At 37.1% G+C, this 17,697-nt stretch overlaps 1 protein-coding gene across 6 annotated transcripts in view; it reads left to right on the plus strand.

The window, feature by feature from the left end:
• Nucleotides 1–17,697, plus strand: part of DDAH1 (dimethylarginine dimethylaminohydrolase 1) — a 261,883-nt gene that overhangs the window by 207,461 nt on the left and 36,725 nt on the right. For 5 of the 6 annotated variants that reach the window (XM_055351601.2, XM_063702573.1, XM_031010235.3 and 2 more), the window contains one exon: nt 14,036–14,135. In XM_055351601.2, coding sequence (XP_055207576.1) covers nt 14,036–14,135 — 100 coding nt within the window. Of the gene's footprint in view, nt 1–12,351; nt 12,436–14,035; nt 14,136–17,697 lie in introns of those variants that run through there. The other variant, XM_055351607.2, reaches the window with a different exon arrangement.

Below are 17,697 nucleotides of genomic sequence, written 5' to 3' on the forward strand. Positions count from 1 at the left end.
ACCCGATCTATAATAAATCTGCTTGAGAGACAATGGATCCTAGCCAGCTCTGCCTTGGTTCAAGGAAAAAGACAATAAATAGGGGGCAATGACATTTATGAGAATCTAATTTCATTATACTCTGCCTCATAGGAAGAGAATCTAGGTGGTGTTGAGGTTATTGTACTTCGAGTATTACTCAAAACCAGATATGAAGTACCTTCTGTGTTATATTCCTAATGGTTATTCCTCCAATGAGTGTTTTACTTAAAAATTACTTAATATTTATTGATAAATTAGAAGTAAAAAATAACTTTTTTAAAAGGAGAAAAAAACTATAATGGCAAGAAAAATATGGCTTACCATATTTTTCAAAGTAATTTAGGAAAGGCAAAACTCATTAGCTAGATGATAATTAGTTTTCCTTGGTAGAATATTGACCGGAATGTTTCTATTAGGAAAATACTATTGAACTATTCCAGTCTTTTCCAGCTAAGGATGCCCAGATTTGATAATAGTGAAGAAAAATTCTTCACTATTTTTTAACACAATGTTAGAACACGGACAGTTATCGAAACCAAGGACAATTTCTTGAAACTAGCCATTTTGTACAACGATGGTTGGAAATGAGCCTTTACTTAATATTTATAAGCATCCAAATACTCAGCTGGTGTTTTTTCACTAACATATTTTAAACAAGTTCCCAGAGAAGCAAATGTATGAACATATGACAAAGGATGAATATTTACAAAATCATTTTCCATGCTTCAGCCTGGAATCAGAAGGCAGCTTCTCAGAATTAATTACTATGCACTCTGCTTATCCTGACTAGGGCCTTTCACAACCATCTCTAATGAAGGCTTTAATAACACACAAAAAAGCTAAGGACTAGGAAGGAAAAAAAAAGCAGCAAAATTCCCCCCAGAAATCATCCCAGTGTTCCAAAAACCATCTTGCATATCATGCTCAAACCCAGGGCAATGTAGAACAGTCAAAAAAGCACCAACTTGTACCAGTTGTTGAGAAAGCTCCACAATTGGTGAAAAATTAGCAAATACAATATTTTTAAAAGAAATGCAGCCTTACTTATGCAGCAATCATTGAGGATATACTAATGAAGTGTGTCTCAGTTCAGATATTTAGGGGACCTACTTGAATAAGTGAGTATGAATGTGTTTTAATTAGCACAGCAAACTTTCATTTAGTCCTATGGTGCTATATAGTGTGAATGTATTTTGGACTGACTGAAATGTGTTTGAAAGTTGTTCTTGCTATATAGCCTTGCCTACACTATTGATTTGCTTAATGCACTTCACCTTGTCTCCAATTCAAGTGATCATAATTTCAAAATTGATTTCTGAAATAATAAAATCTTATGCTACTGGTATGGTTGTTTTTTGTTGTTGTTTGAGACAGAATATTACTGTGTTGCCCAGGCTGGAGTGCAGTGGCTATTCACAGGTGTGAACATAGTGCACTGCAGCCTCAAACTCCTGGCCTCAAAGGCTCTCCCTACCTCAGCCTCCGAAGTAGTGAGGCTTCAGACATGTGCCGCTGTGCCCAGCTTTACTGCTATGTTTTATAGCATCTACAAAACTGAATTTAACAAGAAAATGTACAAGCAAGTGGCAAGAAGTAGCACTTGATGACTTCACTACCTGTTACCTCTGGAAAGTTCATTACAATCCATTTATTTGTTTCCAGACCTTTTATCTAGATGGCATTGGTGCAATCATAATGAATGTACATTAAGTAGCTCTTCCTGCCAAAGGGGGATTTTTGCATCCATTGCTGCAAACAGCTACCAGACTTCACAACAGTAATGAATGAGCAATGTCTCCTGGAGTCTTTTTGTTAGAATAGTATTGTTAATATTAATGGACAAGGCAAGTTTCCTCACATCACTTCCTGCGGATCATGGTTTGAGTTAGTTCTTCTGATATCTCTTAGATTTAAGTACCTTTTTGGTACCTTAAGTACCTTTTTGGGAGTCAATAAAAATTGACTCCCAATTTTTATTTCTGGTTCTGACTACTCCCCTTGATCTCTCCATCTGAATATCTAGAAGTCATTTCAAACTCAGCATGGCCACACAGTTCTTCAATTTTTTTCTCTCCAGCCTTGCTCCTCTCCCTGGAATTTTTCATATTAGAAATCAGTACACCTATCCACTCAATTGCTCACGACAAAAATCTAAAAGTCACCCTGGGCCCTTCCTTTCCTTCACCCCCACATCCAATCCACCAACTTCCGTCAACCCTCCAAAACACATTCCAAATTCAGCACTTTCTTTGTCTCCACTATCACCACACTTGTGCTCACCACCATTTTCTTTCACCTGGACTACTGCAGTTGCTTTTTAACTAAGTTCCCTGTTTCCATTTGTGCCTTCCAATCCATTTTCCACAAAGCAGCTATCCAGAATTTGTAAATTAAATTATATCACTCCCTTCCTGCAGACTCTCCAGTGACTTCCAATAATACTTAAAATTCCAATTCTTTATGTGAGTTTACCAAGTTCAGCTAACCCGATCTGGCAACCCCAGCTTTATCTGGTAACATGCCATATTAGTTTGCTAGTACCACTGACTGGACATCTTAAATAACAGAGATATATTTTCTCACAATGCTGGAGGCTAGCAGTCTGATATCAAGGTATTGGAAGGGTTGGTTTCTTCTGAGGCCTCTGCCTGGCTTGCAGATGGCCATCTGTGTCTTCACATGGCCTTTCATCTATGTCTCTTTATCCTAGTCTGCTCTTTTTATAAGGACACCAGTCATAATGGATTAGGGCCCATCCTAATGACCTCATTTTAACCTGATTATCTCTCTAAAGACCCTATCTCTAAAGGCAGTCACATTCTTAAGCCCTGGGAGTTTTCAACATATGAATCTTGAGGAGACACATAGCCCATAACACTTGCCCTCTTCATTTTAGCACTGTGCTAGCTGTCTTCCTGTTCCTTGAACAAGTTAAGCTTGTTCCCACCTTAGGGCCTTTGCACTGGCTCTTGTTGGAACATTCTTCCTATGGGCAACAGAGTTGGTCCTTTTGGTCACTCAGATATCAGCACAAATGTCACACTTTCAGAAAGGCTGTTCCTGACCTTCCAAACTACAGTAACTACCCTAGCCATTTTATATCACATCTCCTGAATTAAATAACTGCATAGCACTTACCACTAATGTTTTTAATGTTTATTATTTATTGCCTATCTCTCCATATCCTCACCAGAATATACACAGGGCTCTTCTCTCTTCGCTGATGTATTCTCGGAACCTAGAATAGTGCCAAGTATATTGAAAATGCTGAATAAATGTTTGTTGAATGACTAAGCAAATGAACAGAATTACTGGAGATGAGTGGCGGTTAGTGATTATTGGGACAAATAGGCCAACGGTAGTTTTCTCACCTGCGGGTTTTTAGAAATAAAGATGAATCTTCCCACCCTTGAAATGTCGTTAAGAGTTGTTTAAAAGAGGTCACAGAGGTTGTATGGCTCTTGCCGTGGCTATGCCTTGTCTAAACAAGGTGGATATTTTTGCCGTATACTTGTTTATAACATTTCCAGAAATTCTGTCTGACTTACAAAGTTGTTCAGCTGTTCATTCAGTAAACATATACAGAGAGTCAACTAGGGGCCAGAACTTGTTAATAGAATGCCCCGAGCCTGGGCAGCATAAGGAGACCCCATCTCTACAAAAAAAAAAAAAAAAAAAAAAATTGGCCATTGGGCACACACCTGTAGTCCCAGCTACTCAGGAGGCTGAGGTGGGAGGATTGCTTGAGCCAGGGAGGTTGAGGCTGCAGTGAGCCATGATGGCACCACTGCACTCCAGCCTGGAGGACAGAGTGAGACCCTGTCTCAAAAAAAAAAAAAAAAAAAGAATCCCCTGGGAGCCATGGGAGCACACAGAAGGAATCTCTGACCCAGCCAGGACCTACATTTGGGCTGGGAGCAGGGATATGCTGGAAGGCTTTTAGGGCAGCTTAATGCCTACAATGTATAAATTGTATACTGAACATACAAAATATTTCCCATACATTAATCTGTTTGTGTCTGGCAGCATGCGATTCCTCTGAATTCACAGAAAATTATGAACACTTCGAGTACTATTTCTGGTGCTTATTTTGGATCATGTGCACAGCAAATTTTTATGCTTCTCAACATTCAGGAAAATTAGTTAGAATTTTATAAACTTGTCAGTTCCCTGGTTTTTAGCCTACTAAATTTTGCAGGTCTTTTGGCAGCTGACACTTATTTTAATTTGGTATTTGGTGATAAATCATATTTTTATTTGCCCCCTGCAGACAGAACGTCAGTGGCTTTTAAGTACTCAATACATGTATTGTATCATTATTGTCAACAAGGAATTGAACCGCTTGAATTAGTACATTATATATCAAGAGAGCTGACAAGACCAGCAGAGCTCCTGCCTTGTTTTTCATTTAGAAAGCTAAATGTCACTTCCAGCCTTCTTCCGGGAAACTGTCTTGTAGTGACATCGTTATGGAGGGACCTTTGAACCTCTGGAACTTTCTCAATGTATTCTTCAGATAATGAAAAGGGTCTTTCCCAGTTTTGTCCAGAGTGCTTTTTATTTCTCCTGGCTCTGTGGGTTTGCCTTCCACATTTCTGTTTAATCTTCCTAGATGCTATATGCCCTTTGGATCTGAGCACTGGTTCGGAGATGAAGAGTGTTGAAATATTAATTCAGCTCTGATATACAGAGCTGCAACAATTGCGCTTTATAAACTAACATAATCCTGGGATGCTTTTAGTTTGACAATCTACTGTCTTCTATAGGCAGGATGGTCTTAGTGTTGTAAGTGGTTATAAATAGCATGGTGCATTCCTATAAACAGAAAAAAATCCTCCATTAATAGTTGTTTCTGTATCAGAATTTAATCAGTTTGATAAAGTGGCCTGTTATTACTGACTCTTTGGATACTACTTGTCAATTTTGTTGTATACCTAAATGAGTTACTTTTAGCTGCAGCTAACAGAAAACTCAAATTGGTTAATAAAATGAAAAATCTCATATATTAAGAACTCCAGGGCTCTAGGGTTGGATTTGGCAGCTCAAAATGTCAGCAAAGGCTCAAATTGCTTCCCTCTGTCTGCCCTGCCATATTTGATGATGGATGTGTTCTCACCAGTTCCAGGTACAACATCTATACAGAACAATGTCCAAGGGAAGGAGAGGAATTATGTTTCTTTGTATGGCTCCAGGAACCTCTCAACAGACACCCCCTCAGTGGCCAATATTGGGTCACTTGCACCAGACCCTGGCATAAGAGACAGAACTGCCATGCCTGATTTAGACTGGGAGGTACCTTAAGGAATATGGTGATAATTAAATGACATAATCCATGCAAAATCACTTAGCACAATGCTTGGCACTTAGAAAGAGCTTAATAAATTGTATTTATTATTAATGATAGTGTTATGAGTGGTTAAGAGGTTCCTCAAACCTTGTTGATACTGTGTGTTGAGGAGATAAAGATAACAGGGATCACCTGGGGAAGCCCATCTACTCAAATCCTCAGAGCGCATAGCAGGACCCTACTCATAGGAAGGGAATGGGATAGGTAACTAGAACAGGACTTCAGGGAAAAGAACCAAAGCAGCACCCAGGTATATGGTCAGGGGTAGGACAAAGCAGAAAGAATGACTTGACCCGGTGTCTCAGAGCATCGGCCTGGAGCTTGTTAGATCCTTCTTTTTCAGGTTAAGATCGATCATGGGAATAAATGAGTTATTTTTAGGTGCATCTAACAGAGAACTCAACTCAGATTGGTTAGGGAAATGAAAAATCTCATATATCAAGAACTCCAGGGCTCTAGGGTTGGATTTAACAGCTCAGTCCAACTTAGGGAATGAACCCAAAGTTGATGAAATCTACTATACTGCATGTGAATATAAATAAGAAAACACACAAAGGTTGGCAAATAAGCAGAGCCTGACATCTCTCTTATAGGAAAAGCATTGTAGATTCTCTGTGTCATATACTTATCTCACTACTGGCAAGTAATTAGCATCCTTGGAGAAACTGTGTGATGGGTTCTTCCAAAAAAATAAAATATAAGTATCATAAGTTAGTGTTGAGTTGACACTCACACTCTTTGTTTCCCACTGCATTGGAATCTTCTGTTTGCCTCTGAGGACTCCCATCTTTCTGGAGTTTTTTTAATCCACTTTTAGGTTTGTCCTATCTTGTCTGCATTCATATATCCAGCCTCTTGCCTCTGATTGGATTTGGTTAAACACCAGAATACTTTACTCATGAGTAACCATCTGGGGTATTTTCAGTAAATTCTATGGGAGGAAAATAGGATTACAGTTAGAGTCACATTTATGAATGCCAAAATTTTTTCTGAGACTGCAACTTTTAGAAGCCTAGAGCTGGAAATGACCTCATTTTTAAGCTTTGTGCCCTCCGTTTACTAATATGGAAACCAAAATGCTAAATATCTTGGTTAATTTTTAGCAGTTTCCACTAGAAATAAACCCATATGTTTGGAAATCCAAGAAATCAATGGGAAAAAATGAAATGGGTATGTAACAGTCTGTGGGAAATGTTTCAAGAGATCTTATTCATGTAAAAGTTAAAAGTTCAATAAGAGGGAAAATGAGCTAAGTGGTTATAAAACTTTAACACGTGTTGACCATTTGATAAAATCATGAGTTCTCTGAATAATCACAGGGTTAATATTTATTTGACTTTGATAACTTTTAAAGATTTTCGTGATTAAATAATTTCCAGTTCTGTTGACCATTTTTGTAGGACTAAGGCTCCCATTTGATTTGTTGGTTGTTTTTTTTTTTTTTTTACCAGCTATCAGCCGAGAATTGCTCTCAGTTCCCAGAGGCCACCCTGTAGGCTCTCTTCAGGCAGTTCACAACATGGATGTTTACATTCTTCAAAACGGAAGATCAGAACATCTCTCTGACTTCTTTTTCTCTAACCTTTAAACCCACTTTTAAGGGTTCTCCTTAGGTCAAGCCCACCCAGGGTAATCTCCCTTTGATTAACTCAAGTCATCTAAGTAGATACTTTACACCTGCAAAATTTCTTTACTTGTGCTATGTAAAGTAACCAATCACAGATACGATATCTTCATCATATTTACAGGTCCTACTCACACTCAAAGGGGGAGAGATTTATACAGGACATGTACATCAAGGGGGCAGCAATCATGGGCACCATTTTAGAATTCCACCATTTTATACTTCGTAGTGTGGTAGAAACCCTTCTCATCTCTCTAAATTCATCACTTTTGTTTGGAGTGTATATAATGTCTTGGTTTGGAGTGTGTCTGCATATCCATATGCTTTGGTAACCTCACTATTTAAAATACACTGTTGACTACCTAAAGATTTTTACACAAATAACTCCTCCTCATACTCTGATGAGAAAGTAGTGGCTCCCAAAATTTATTAGCCTTAGTTTCTGTATGCTTAGAAAGGCAAAATTTAGACTGTTTAGAAACCAAATGCAAGTTCAGACTGCTGCAATTTGTAGCCTCTATCCTTCCATTTCTCCAGAATGTCTGAGTCCACATTTTTGTTCAATAAATAAATAATAGTGAACATAATCTGTTTTGGAGAGTACTGTAGCTCCTCACAGTCACTCGATTTCATTGTAGATACCTAAATTTGTTTGTTAGTAACAATATTGTGTAGGAAAGAATAACAGAAACTTCAGAGCAAAGCTAAGTTGAAATCTCAGCTCTCTACTTACTTGCTATGAGACTTTGATCAAATTTACTTACTCTGTCCCAGTTTTCTCATCTGTAAAACAAATCATTCTTGTACTTGCTTCATCAGGTTGTAAAAGTTAAATAAGGTTAATATGAGTTCATAGTAGAGTGCCTGGCACATAGGAAGACTATACAAATGTTTGCTGTTACCATTGCTAACTAAATTCCTTCTGAGAGCTTTGTCCTAAAATTAGAATATAGAAGAGGATCCCAATACGTTTTTATTTAGAAATTTTTAAGACCGGATCATTGAGTATACAAAATGTCTGTTCAATCCTTTTTTGTTGGTAGTTTTGGCTACTTTTAGTAGTCAACACATACAGCCAGGCACGGTGGCTCATGCCTGTAATCCCAGCACTTTGGGAGGCTGAGACAGGCGGAACACCTAAGGTCAGGAGTTCGAGACCAGCCTGGCCAACAGGGCGAAACCCCATCTCTACTAAAAATACAAAATTAGCCAGGTGTGGTGGCACAAGCCTGTAATCCAAGCTATTCGGGAGTCTGAGGCAGGAGAATTGCTTGAACCTGGGAGGCGAAGGTTGCAGTGAGCCAAAATCATGCCATTGCACTCCAGCCTGGGCAAAAAGAGTGAAACTCTGTCTCAAAAAAAAAAGAAAGTAATCAGCACATATGGACAAATTTAGGAATGAACCACTGAACAAACCTAAGGCATCTCCAAATCAAAGGGTAGTAATGAATATGCAGGTTTTTCTTGGTGAAACAGGTTGGTGTGGTTTATATATTCTGTTCATATTACTTAGTGTTCTTAATCACTCTATAACTTAACATCATAAGGCCCTAATATACAGAAATTTCATTTATCTCTGATATGAAGAGATCATGGAATACAAAGTCACCTTGGCACAGGATCTTACAATATCCAGTGGACTTAAATGTACAGAATTGGAAGGCAGAAGGCATGGGCTCCAATTCTGATGTGGGCTGCACTCTATGATGAGACCTCAGGAGAATCTTAATCATACAGTGAAGTGAAAATGAGGATGGGCTCCGGAGGCTTGACTCGGCAAGTCAGTCAACCTCCCTTAGCCTCAGTTTACTCATATATAAAATGGGTATACTAATATCTACCCTTTCTTCTTTTTGGAGTTATTGTGAGCATCACAACAAATATTCCATTTTATTGTCACTATATATTCAGAAGGTGTATCTGTTCCACTAGATTAATTTCACAGAGGCAAGCAAGGGCTGTGGCTTAAAAAAAAAGAATTGTGGCCTGATTTGAAAAAAAAAAAAAAAGTTGACATCCACCAAATATTTGTTGAACTGAGATGTTATTCACATGACAAAATATATGTGAAAGTGTGATACAACATTAAGCAATGTCATAAAATCAGCCAAGTGTACTAGCAAGTGGCCACAGTGACCAAAGATGTGCTGATTAACCAAGAAGTTTAAAGTAGCATAAAGAAATAAAATGTGGCCTTTTGAATATGACTTCAGACAATATAGTGATTTTGATGCATCAGCAAGTTCCAAGCTTCTGTGCCTTGATGTGCCAAGACAGCTTCTTGAGCAGCTTCCTCAGCATTATCTACATGTCACACTCAACATTAAAAGGCAAAACAAAATCAGCAAAAAGTTGGGAGGTGAAACCATCTCACTACCAACAAAGCTATGTTGCTGCTGTTCAACTCTCTGGAGCTAGAGAAGTGTAGGGATAGAATGATTCTATAATTTTAAAGCTCCTGTAATGTGATGAGTTACAAAGAAACCAGGACAACTTAAGCAGGCATTGAAAACAGTGGTGACATTGGTGATAGCACAGCTTCTAGCACATGGCAGAACTGTAGTTGACTGAGACATGTCAACCACAGACAGGCCAACTTTGAGGGCCACGTTTATTTCATAGTATCTAGCAGCAGAAACAGCTGAAGGAAAGCAGCTTGGCTAACAGATTGGTGCATATTCTTTAAGGAGCCATAGCTCAGAACTGTTCACCAGGCCCCACAAGCAGATTCACAACATTTAGAATGAAGATGTGAAACATTCAAAAGGGGCATTACTGAAAATAAACAGCAAAAGTCAATTTTGGAAAGGGTCAACTGGAAAATATTGCCCTGAAATAAAGAGTATTAAACTAACAGTGCTATAACAAGTTATTATGAATATAGCTTCCTAGTAAAACTATATAAGGCTTTATTTTTGTTTTGTTTTATATTAGGGAGAGTTTTGGGTTTTTTGGGAGTTTTTTTAGTATTTTAGGTTTGAGGGAGATTTTGCAAGAACAAAAGGAAAACTGAACTTAAAAGATGTTTTATTTAATACAGAAAATTGTATTTTTTATCTTTTACTTGTTTTTGAAAGGTAGCCAAAATCCAAACAAAGGACTGAGTTAATTTAGGGCAAAATAATAATATCATCATGGCATATGCCAGGCACTGAGCTAGGTGTTTTACATGTATTATCTTATTTGTTACATAATCCCTGTTAGAGAGAAAGCACTATTCCCATTTGCAGGTCAAGAAACTGAGACTCAGAGAGGTGAATTTATCCAAGTCACATTGCTAATAAGTGATAAAGACTTTATTCTAATCCCTGGTTCTTGCCACTCACCATGAAGGTCTAAAGGGAGTGAAAAGAGAAGACAGGATAATCATGAAAACATGATAGGATGGAAATGAGAGCAGTAAAAGAAGGAAAGAAGAGAGTAGAAAAGGGAAGGGTAAGGAAGGAGACCAGGCATTGAGAAAGAGAAAGAATTCTTTAGACTGATTGGGTCCCTTAGAGTGGTAATATTCTCAGTGACCATGATCATTCCATATCATCTTAGCTGATGCTCTTTTGAGTCCTGTGGAACATCTTACCAGACAGGCCCACTTCCCACCTTATGTAGTACTTTCCAAGGGCTATTTCAAAGCAGAGGTTACACAAGAAATTTGCCACATGTCTTGACAGCTTCCAGGAGCTGGAAGGAAATCAGATTTGGATTATCTAAATTTAAATTTAAATGTATCCTCAATGTATGTTCTCTAACTGTATACTGGCTTTGCAAAAAAAAAATCTATAATTTTAATTCACAGGAAAGCAGATGGGATCTGTCATGGAGGGATAAAACACAAGAAACATGTCCAAATATAAGAAAAAACAAGTTTTTTTCTTGTGCACTAATTTTATAGTACAAGTATCTGTCACTGTGTATACACAAGCTGTTATTCATAAAAAATACAATATTTATTCAGCAAATACTGTGTGACTTGTATGTATTTAATGACCAGAAGGAGCCTAAAAAGTTGATACTATAACGAATAAATACCCACTTTAAAGGTGAGAAAACTGAGGCTCAGAATACTAAATAACCTGAGGACACTGGCTAATAAGTAGCAGAACTGGAAGCAGCAGAGGTGATCTGTAGCAGCTGTGACCAGAGAAGAAATCTATGCTGTGATAAATAGTACGAGGAGAAAAATGGGGCAAAAAATGCAAGTATAACATTGTTTTAAAATGAAATGCAAAGTGCATGTAGCATGAAAAGGGAGGGAAGAAAGGTCTTGTAAATCTTTTGAGTAAAGAATGAAAATTACTGTATATACTTTATACTCTAAGGCTTAAATTAAGTAGGTTGTTTTTCTAATTTTCCCTTTTTATTTCTAATTTTGTGGGCTAAAATGACCCATTCAGCTCAGCCGTTGGAATTAATACTGTTTGTCCTGATGGTTTCTCTGAGTAATGCTAAGTTCCACACTGCAGGGTTACTGTCTCAATGAAAGGTGGGTGTGTTATTTGGTCATTTTTTTTCCTCCTGGAAGTTAATAAAGTCAACATTAACCATGGCCATGTAACCACAGAATGGGCAGTTTCTTAAAGGCTCATGGTTTGGATCTTTTCCTGCAAAAACTCCCACTTCTATAGTTATATTTAGTGTTCTAACTGCCTGAATAGCTGGCTTGCTATGGACCCATGTGTCAGGCCTGTTTGCAGCTGAGTTTGTCTGCTTCAACGGAACCTCAATGCCAAGAGTGTGTGGTTCCCAATGGACAGCCTGCCGAGTTCAGCCTCTCATTTCTTCTCCAGAAATCTCCCTCAGTTTAGCATTGCCGATTTGATGCCATATGGCCCTGCAGTTCTCAAAACTGTTTACTTGATGTTTACAATTTTTAAAAAATCTTGTCCATGTGCTTAACTCTGAAAGTAATGTAGTATCATCAACATGTGTGGTATGGACCTATCCTGATGACTGTTTGTATAGATGTGATTGAATTTTTTTAAGGACTGCCCCTGCACAAGAGCTAGTTTTTTTAATGTCAGTGCCGCTGTTTTAACTTAAAAAGAAAAGAAAACCACAAACATTTTATCCTCTAAAACTTTTTAATTTTCAAAGACATAGGACATTTAAAGAGATGTAATGTTTCTGAAACTGGTATATAGTAGACTCCCTACTTCTATTCTCCTCTACCTGTTAAGAATTGAATACAGTTCCTGAGTTGAGATGTTGCATAGTTACATACAAACTTTTCAAACCAAAATTTGTGTTATTGCTCAACTGCTCCTAATCTTTGAAATGTTAAATTATAACAGAAGCAGTAGCATTAGTAATAGAAACAAAAAGTAACTGTACATCTGTTCTCATGATCTCTCCCTAAGCTCAGTGAATTTTCCATGGACAAAGAGGCAGAGATGTCAAAAGGAAACAGTTGTGTTTTCCTGGGTTCATAGTAGCCCAACAAGTCATGGTAAATATTGTGTTTGCTCGTTATTTTATGCTGTAGCAACAATTCCACTTCCTATCACATAGGAAAACCTATTCTGCTGTTAAAAGAGGTCACTGAATGTATTTACTACAACATTAAGACCATTTTGTCCATGGAAATATTTTTTATTGTTCTGAGTCACTCTGGTTTGTGGAATTTTTACATGAGTTCCAGGACAAGGATGAGATGATATATTTATTTTACTTTGTATCCTCTTTAAATGTTTTTTGAATGCATGAATGTCAGGCTTGTTGTCAAAGTATTTCCATATTTTTGTTACTTTAGAAGTAACTCTGCTCTATTTGTGTCTCTTAAACTCTTCACTGACAATTCACACTGTGTACTCAGCATGTTGTATTTTTGGCAGAACTACCTGCTTTGCCCAGTGTGATGTGATCTCTTGTTCCCTTGTCCCCTATTCGAGTCATCTCATTGTATGTCTTTACTATCCTAAAGGTTTTGCAGACCTTTGAAAATATTTAAATTGTTTTGTTGAGCTACTGGAAGGACTTGAATTAAATTGTGAGCTTCAATTTGTTATGCTTCACATTCATTTCTTATATTAAAGTAAGCCTCAACAGAAGTGTTCCTTAATTCAACCCAGAATATCTCTGTGCTTTAGACATGCCCTGAAATCATAGAAATTCCTGAAATCTATTTTCAAATATTCATTGGTTTGATTGTAATTGTTGAACTTGTTAATCACCTCTAAGGAACTAGGTTTTAAAAGATGGGTAATCATATTAACTGTGTGAATATAACTAACACAGTTTACATTTACAGAGAAGCAAAGGATGTTTTGACATTTTACAAAATATTTGAATAGAAAACAGTGATTGTCCTATGGGTTGAGATTTCAAGTTACGAGTTATTGATATTCCTTTCATGTATTATACTGTGTGTGTGTGCAATTCTGACTAAATGACTGACCTAAGATTTAAAATGGAATCTTGTATTTCCTGGCAAGGGTAGGATAATTGGGTGCTTTGCCTCCCACCATCCTTTACTCATGTGCCCTAACTAGTCAGCCTCCAATAGTGTGCTAACTGGTCAGAATTGGGTGCTTTGCCTCCCACCTTCCTTTACTCATGTGCCCTAACTAGTCAGCCTCCAACAATGCCCTAACTGGTTAGCCTCCAATAGTGTGCTAACTGGTCAGACTCCAGCAATATCCTAACTAGTCAACCTCTAACAAATGCCCTAACTTGTCAGCCTCCAACAGTGGCCGAACTGGTCAGCCTCCAGTGGTGCATTAACTGGTCGTACTCCAACAGTGTCTTAACTAGTCGGCCTCCAACAGTATTGTAACTACTCAGCCTTTCTACAGAAAAAAATGACACTGTATTGACTCAATCTTACACTAGAAGGGAACAAAATAAACAATTTTTAACAGATCATTTCTTCTCTTACAAATGATCATGACTGGTCATACATTATATATTCACAAGGATGGGTGTGTATATGAGTGTGGATGTGTGTGGGTGTGTGCACGAGAGCTTGATTTAGTGTTTAGATGTTTTGGATGGTTTTTTCTTGTTAGGAAATTGTAGCATAGTAATCTGAATCATTTTATTTTCAACAGGTTGACATGATGAAAGAAGCATTAGAAAAACTTCAGCTCAATATAGTAGAGATGAAAGATGAAAATGCAACTTTAGATGGCGGAGATGTTTTATTCACAGGTATAGTTGTATTTATTTTTTCTATCCTAGAATATTTTTAATACTTGGCTTGTATTTACTTGTTTTATTATAGTTTTTTGTGGTTTTTTTTGTTTGTTTTTGAGACAGAGTCTCGCTGTCACCTAGGCCAGAGTGCAGTGGCGCCATCTTGGCTTGCTGCAACCTCCGCCTCCTGGGTTCAAGCGATTCTCCTGCCTCAGCCTCCTGAGTAGTTGGGATTACAGGTGTGTGCCACCATGCCCAGCTAATTTTTGTATTTCAGTAGAGATGGGATTTCACTATGTTGGCCAGGCTGGTCTCAAACTCCTGACCTCAGGTGATCTGCACACCTCGGCCTCCCAAAATACTGGGATTACTATCATAAGCCACCATGCCCAGCCTATTGTAGCAGTTTTAGTTACCAAAGTAACAGATGCTAAATGGAGGGAAATTGGAAAATACAGGAAAACACAATAAGAAAAAAAATGACCTTCTATTCAAATATAATCACTTTAGTATTTAGTATATATGTCCTTTTAGTACTTCATATATATACATTTGCATATTTTTACAAGAACATTATTGATATGTACATCACCACTTTGTATCTTGCTTCTACTTTATTCTTCTACAGCATGAATTTATAAGTTGCATAGTTTTCCATTGTGTTACTGTATATCTGGTTTGTATTTAAAGGATTCATAATTCAAGATTAGTGTCATTTACAAATAACTTTCTTTCCAGATGGCAAGGTGGATTTAAATAATTTCTATGCAAATTGACTTGGCTTAATGCCAGATGGATAATAGCAGAACTCAACAAAATATGAACAGCTAATATTATTATTGATCTAACTGGAGTCAGTTTTTACAGTGTGTAATGTGGCTACTAAAGAAACAGTAATTTTAGCATTTAACCTTTTCAACTCATTTATTGTATAATTAGTGTTGTATAAAATCATGTGTAAAATCTGGGTCCCCAAATTCATTCTGGTTATACTGATGAGCAAGATAATCAATAGTAATTTTAATTTATAGTAAGAATTTATTTTCCCAGACATGTCAGAGAATACATTTCACCAATGTAGCCCTGACAGTAAAGGCTGGTCCTCAGGGACTTGGGAATGTGGCCCCAAGTGGCCCACTGAAAGCATGAAGCTTCTTGGAAGTCTAATATTTTGGCTGATGTGAATTTTATATTGAATCTCATATATATGTATAGTCAAGATATAGCCATTTTTGTTTTAATATCAAAATAATGTTTTGCATTACTTACTTTGGACATAATTAATGTTCCTGAAGAAGGAATAGTGTTTATTCTGTGACATTTAAGTAGTTCTTTGCTAAGTGTCACATACTGTCGCTATGGGTGGGGCCACCACGTTGCCAGCTCTGGGGGCGCCATTCTTGTTAGGGATTGTGTGAATAGTATGCCCTGGAGTTGTGTACTGCACCTGTGCTGCCACTGTCACATGCAGTGGTCCATCTCTGGGGTTTGGTTTGCATGCCCACTGAACCCTAAGAACACAGAACAAGGAGTCAAGAACACCTACGCTGCATTCTTAGCTCTGGGTGTGCCCAAGCAGACTCAGGCATTCTTTGAATCTGCCTAGTAAGTTCCCCTTAGAATATTCTTTGTGTCTCCCATTGATGGCACTTTCATTCTTTTTGACAGTACAGAACAACAGTCTGTTTATCTAACAAAATAGGCTTTTGTGAAAAATTAGATGTGTAAATCACACTTCCTTACAATATAACTCTTTTTTATCAGAACATAGCCATGCAATGAATAACTTATTGTAAGCAGGTACTGTTAACATTTGAAATATGGCTTAACCAAGCTATGTTCACAACCATTTATTTTAGCAGCTGAGCCAGAAAGACCCCCTAAAATCTCCTCAGTGTGAAAGTGCAGCTTACACTAGGAGTCTCTTCTTTTGGTCAAAGGTCTTTCCCTAGCATCTCAAGCCTAGTAGTTTTGACCTATTTTCAAAGTAGGTACTAAGCATTTAGGCTTGCCTTTGATACTACCTGTAGACTTTTTTTATTTGTTATATTCAATACTTAAGTTAATGTGTTAATAGTTACTTTGTTCAAAACTGAGATGATGTTGGGATATCTTTACCTCCTTGGCACTCCATTCACACCTAATGGGTGTTCCTGCCTTCTGTTTCCTACTTGTCACTTTTCTTCATCTCTTTTATTTTATTGTGGTTAAACACACATAACATCTGCAATTTTAACCATTATTAAGTGTACAATTCAAGTGACATTAATTACATTCATAATGTTATACAACTATTACCACTCAATTTTTGGATTAGGAAGAGTTAGATAAGAAATAAGGTCTGTAACATTTTCTATGTGCTCTATGTCCTCTTTTCTCTGTAATTCAAAGCCTCATTAATAATTTATCAGGAAATGGACAGAAGGAAAGCTGCTTTCCAAATCCTGTTCCTGCTGGGAAATCTGTCAGTCAGGCAAGCAGCTACTGGCAAAAATTGTTTCAATCCCATTTCTCTTAAATAGATAGCAACTTACCTCTAATTTTATTTATTTTTGTGAAATATAGAGTACATTAAAAAAGAGTTATAAAATGTTTATGTACAGTTTAAAGATCAATAATAAAATGAACACCTGGGTGTCCACCTCCTGACTTAAGAAGTAGAACATTGCCAGGACCATAGACACCCCTGTGGGGTCCCCAGTCAAAACCAGCCTCTCCCCCGGCCTCAAGTAACCACTGTCTTGAATTTTGTGTTAATTATTGCTTTGTTGTTCTTTGAGTTTTGCCTCCATGCATGTATTCCTAAAGTGTATGTTGTTTTAGTTTTGTCTTGTAGTTTTATAAAGCTACAAGATGCCTTTATTAGAGTCACATTATATGAACTCTTAGGTGATTTTTCTACTTTTGATCTAAGTTGATGTGTGTAGCTGTAGTTCATTTTCAATGTTGTGTAGTTCTCTGTGATAAGAATACACCGTAATGTATGTATTAATTTTACTACTGATGTGTTTTTGGATGTTTTCTAGTTTTTGTGGATTATCTTCTGTGTTTCTATGTACATTCTTGTGTGTGTCTCCTGGGAACATATACAAGAGTTTCTCTAAAGTAAACACCTGGAAATGAATTTCAGGTGATAGAGTAAACTCTTTTTCGTGTCACTGAAATGATTATATGATTTTCTTTAATCTGTTGATGTAGTTAATTTCATTAATTCATTTTCTGATATTTGACCAGTCTTGCAACCCCGGCATGAAATCAAATTTGATCATGATGTATTTTCTTTTTAACACAGTGTTGAATTTAGTTCGATAACATTTTGTTATGACTATTATTTTTGTGGCCTATAATTTATGTTTCTTGTTATCCTTGTCTGGTTTTGATAAAAGAGTTACATTAGCCTCGTAGAATGTATTAGGGAATATTTCCTCTTTTTCTATTCTCTGGAATCAATACTATTTGAATTATATATTCCTTAAACTTTGGAAACAGGCTCTTGTGCCTTCTTTATGGAGAAATTTAAAACTGATTTAGTTGATTAATGATTATGTGACAATTTAGATTTTCCTGAGTCAGTTTT

This window comes from Gorilla gorilla, chromosome 1 (genome assembly GCF_029281585.2).
Source record: "Gorilla gorilla gorilla isolate KB3781 chromosome 1, NHGRI_mGorGor1-v2.1_pri, whole genome shotgun sequence".
NCBI lineage: Eukaryota > Metazoa > Chordata > Mammalia > Primates > Hominidae > Gorilla > Gorilla gorilla.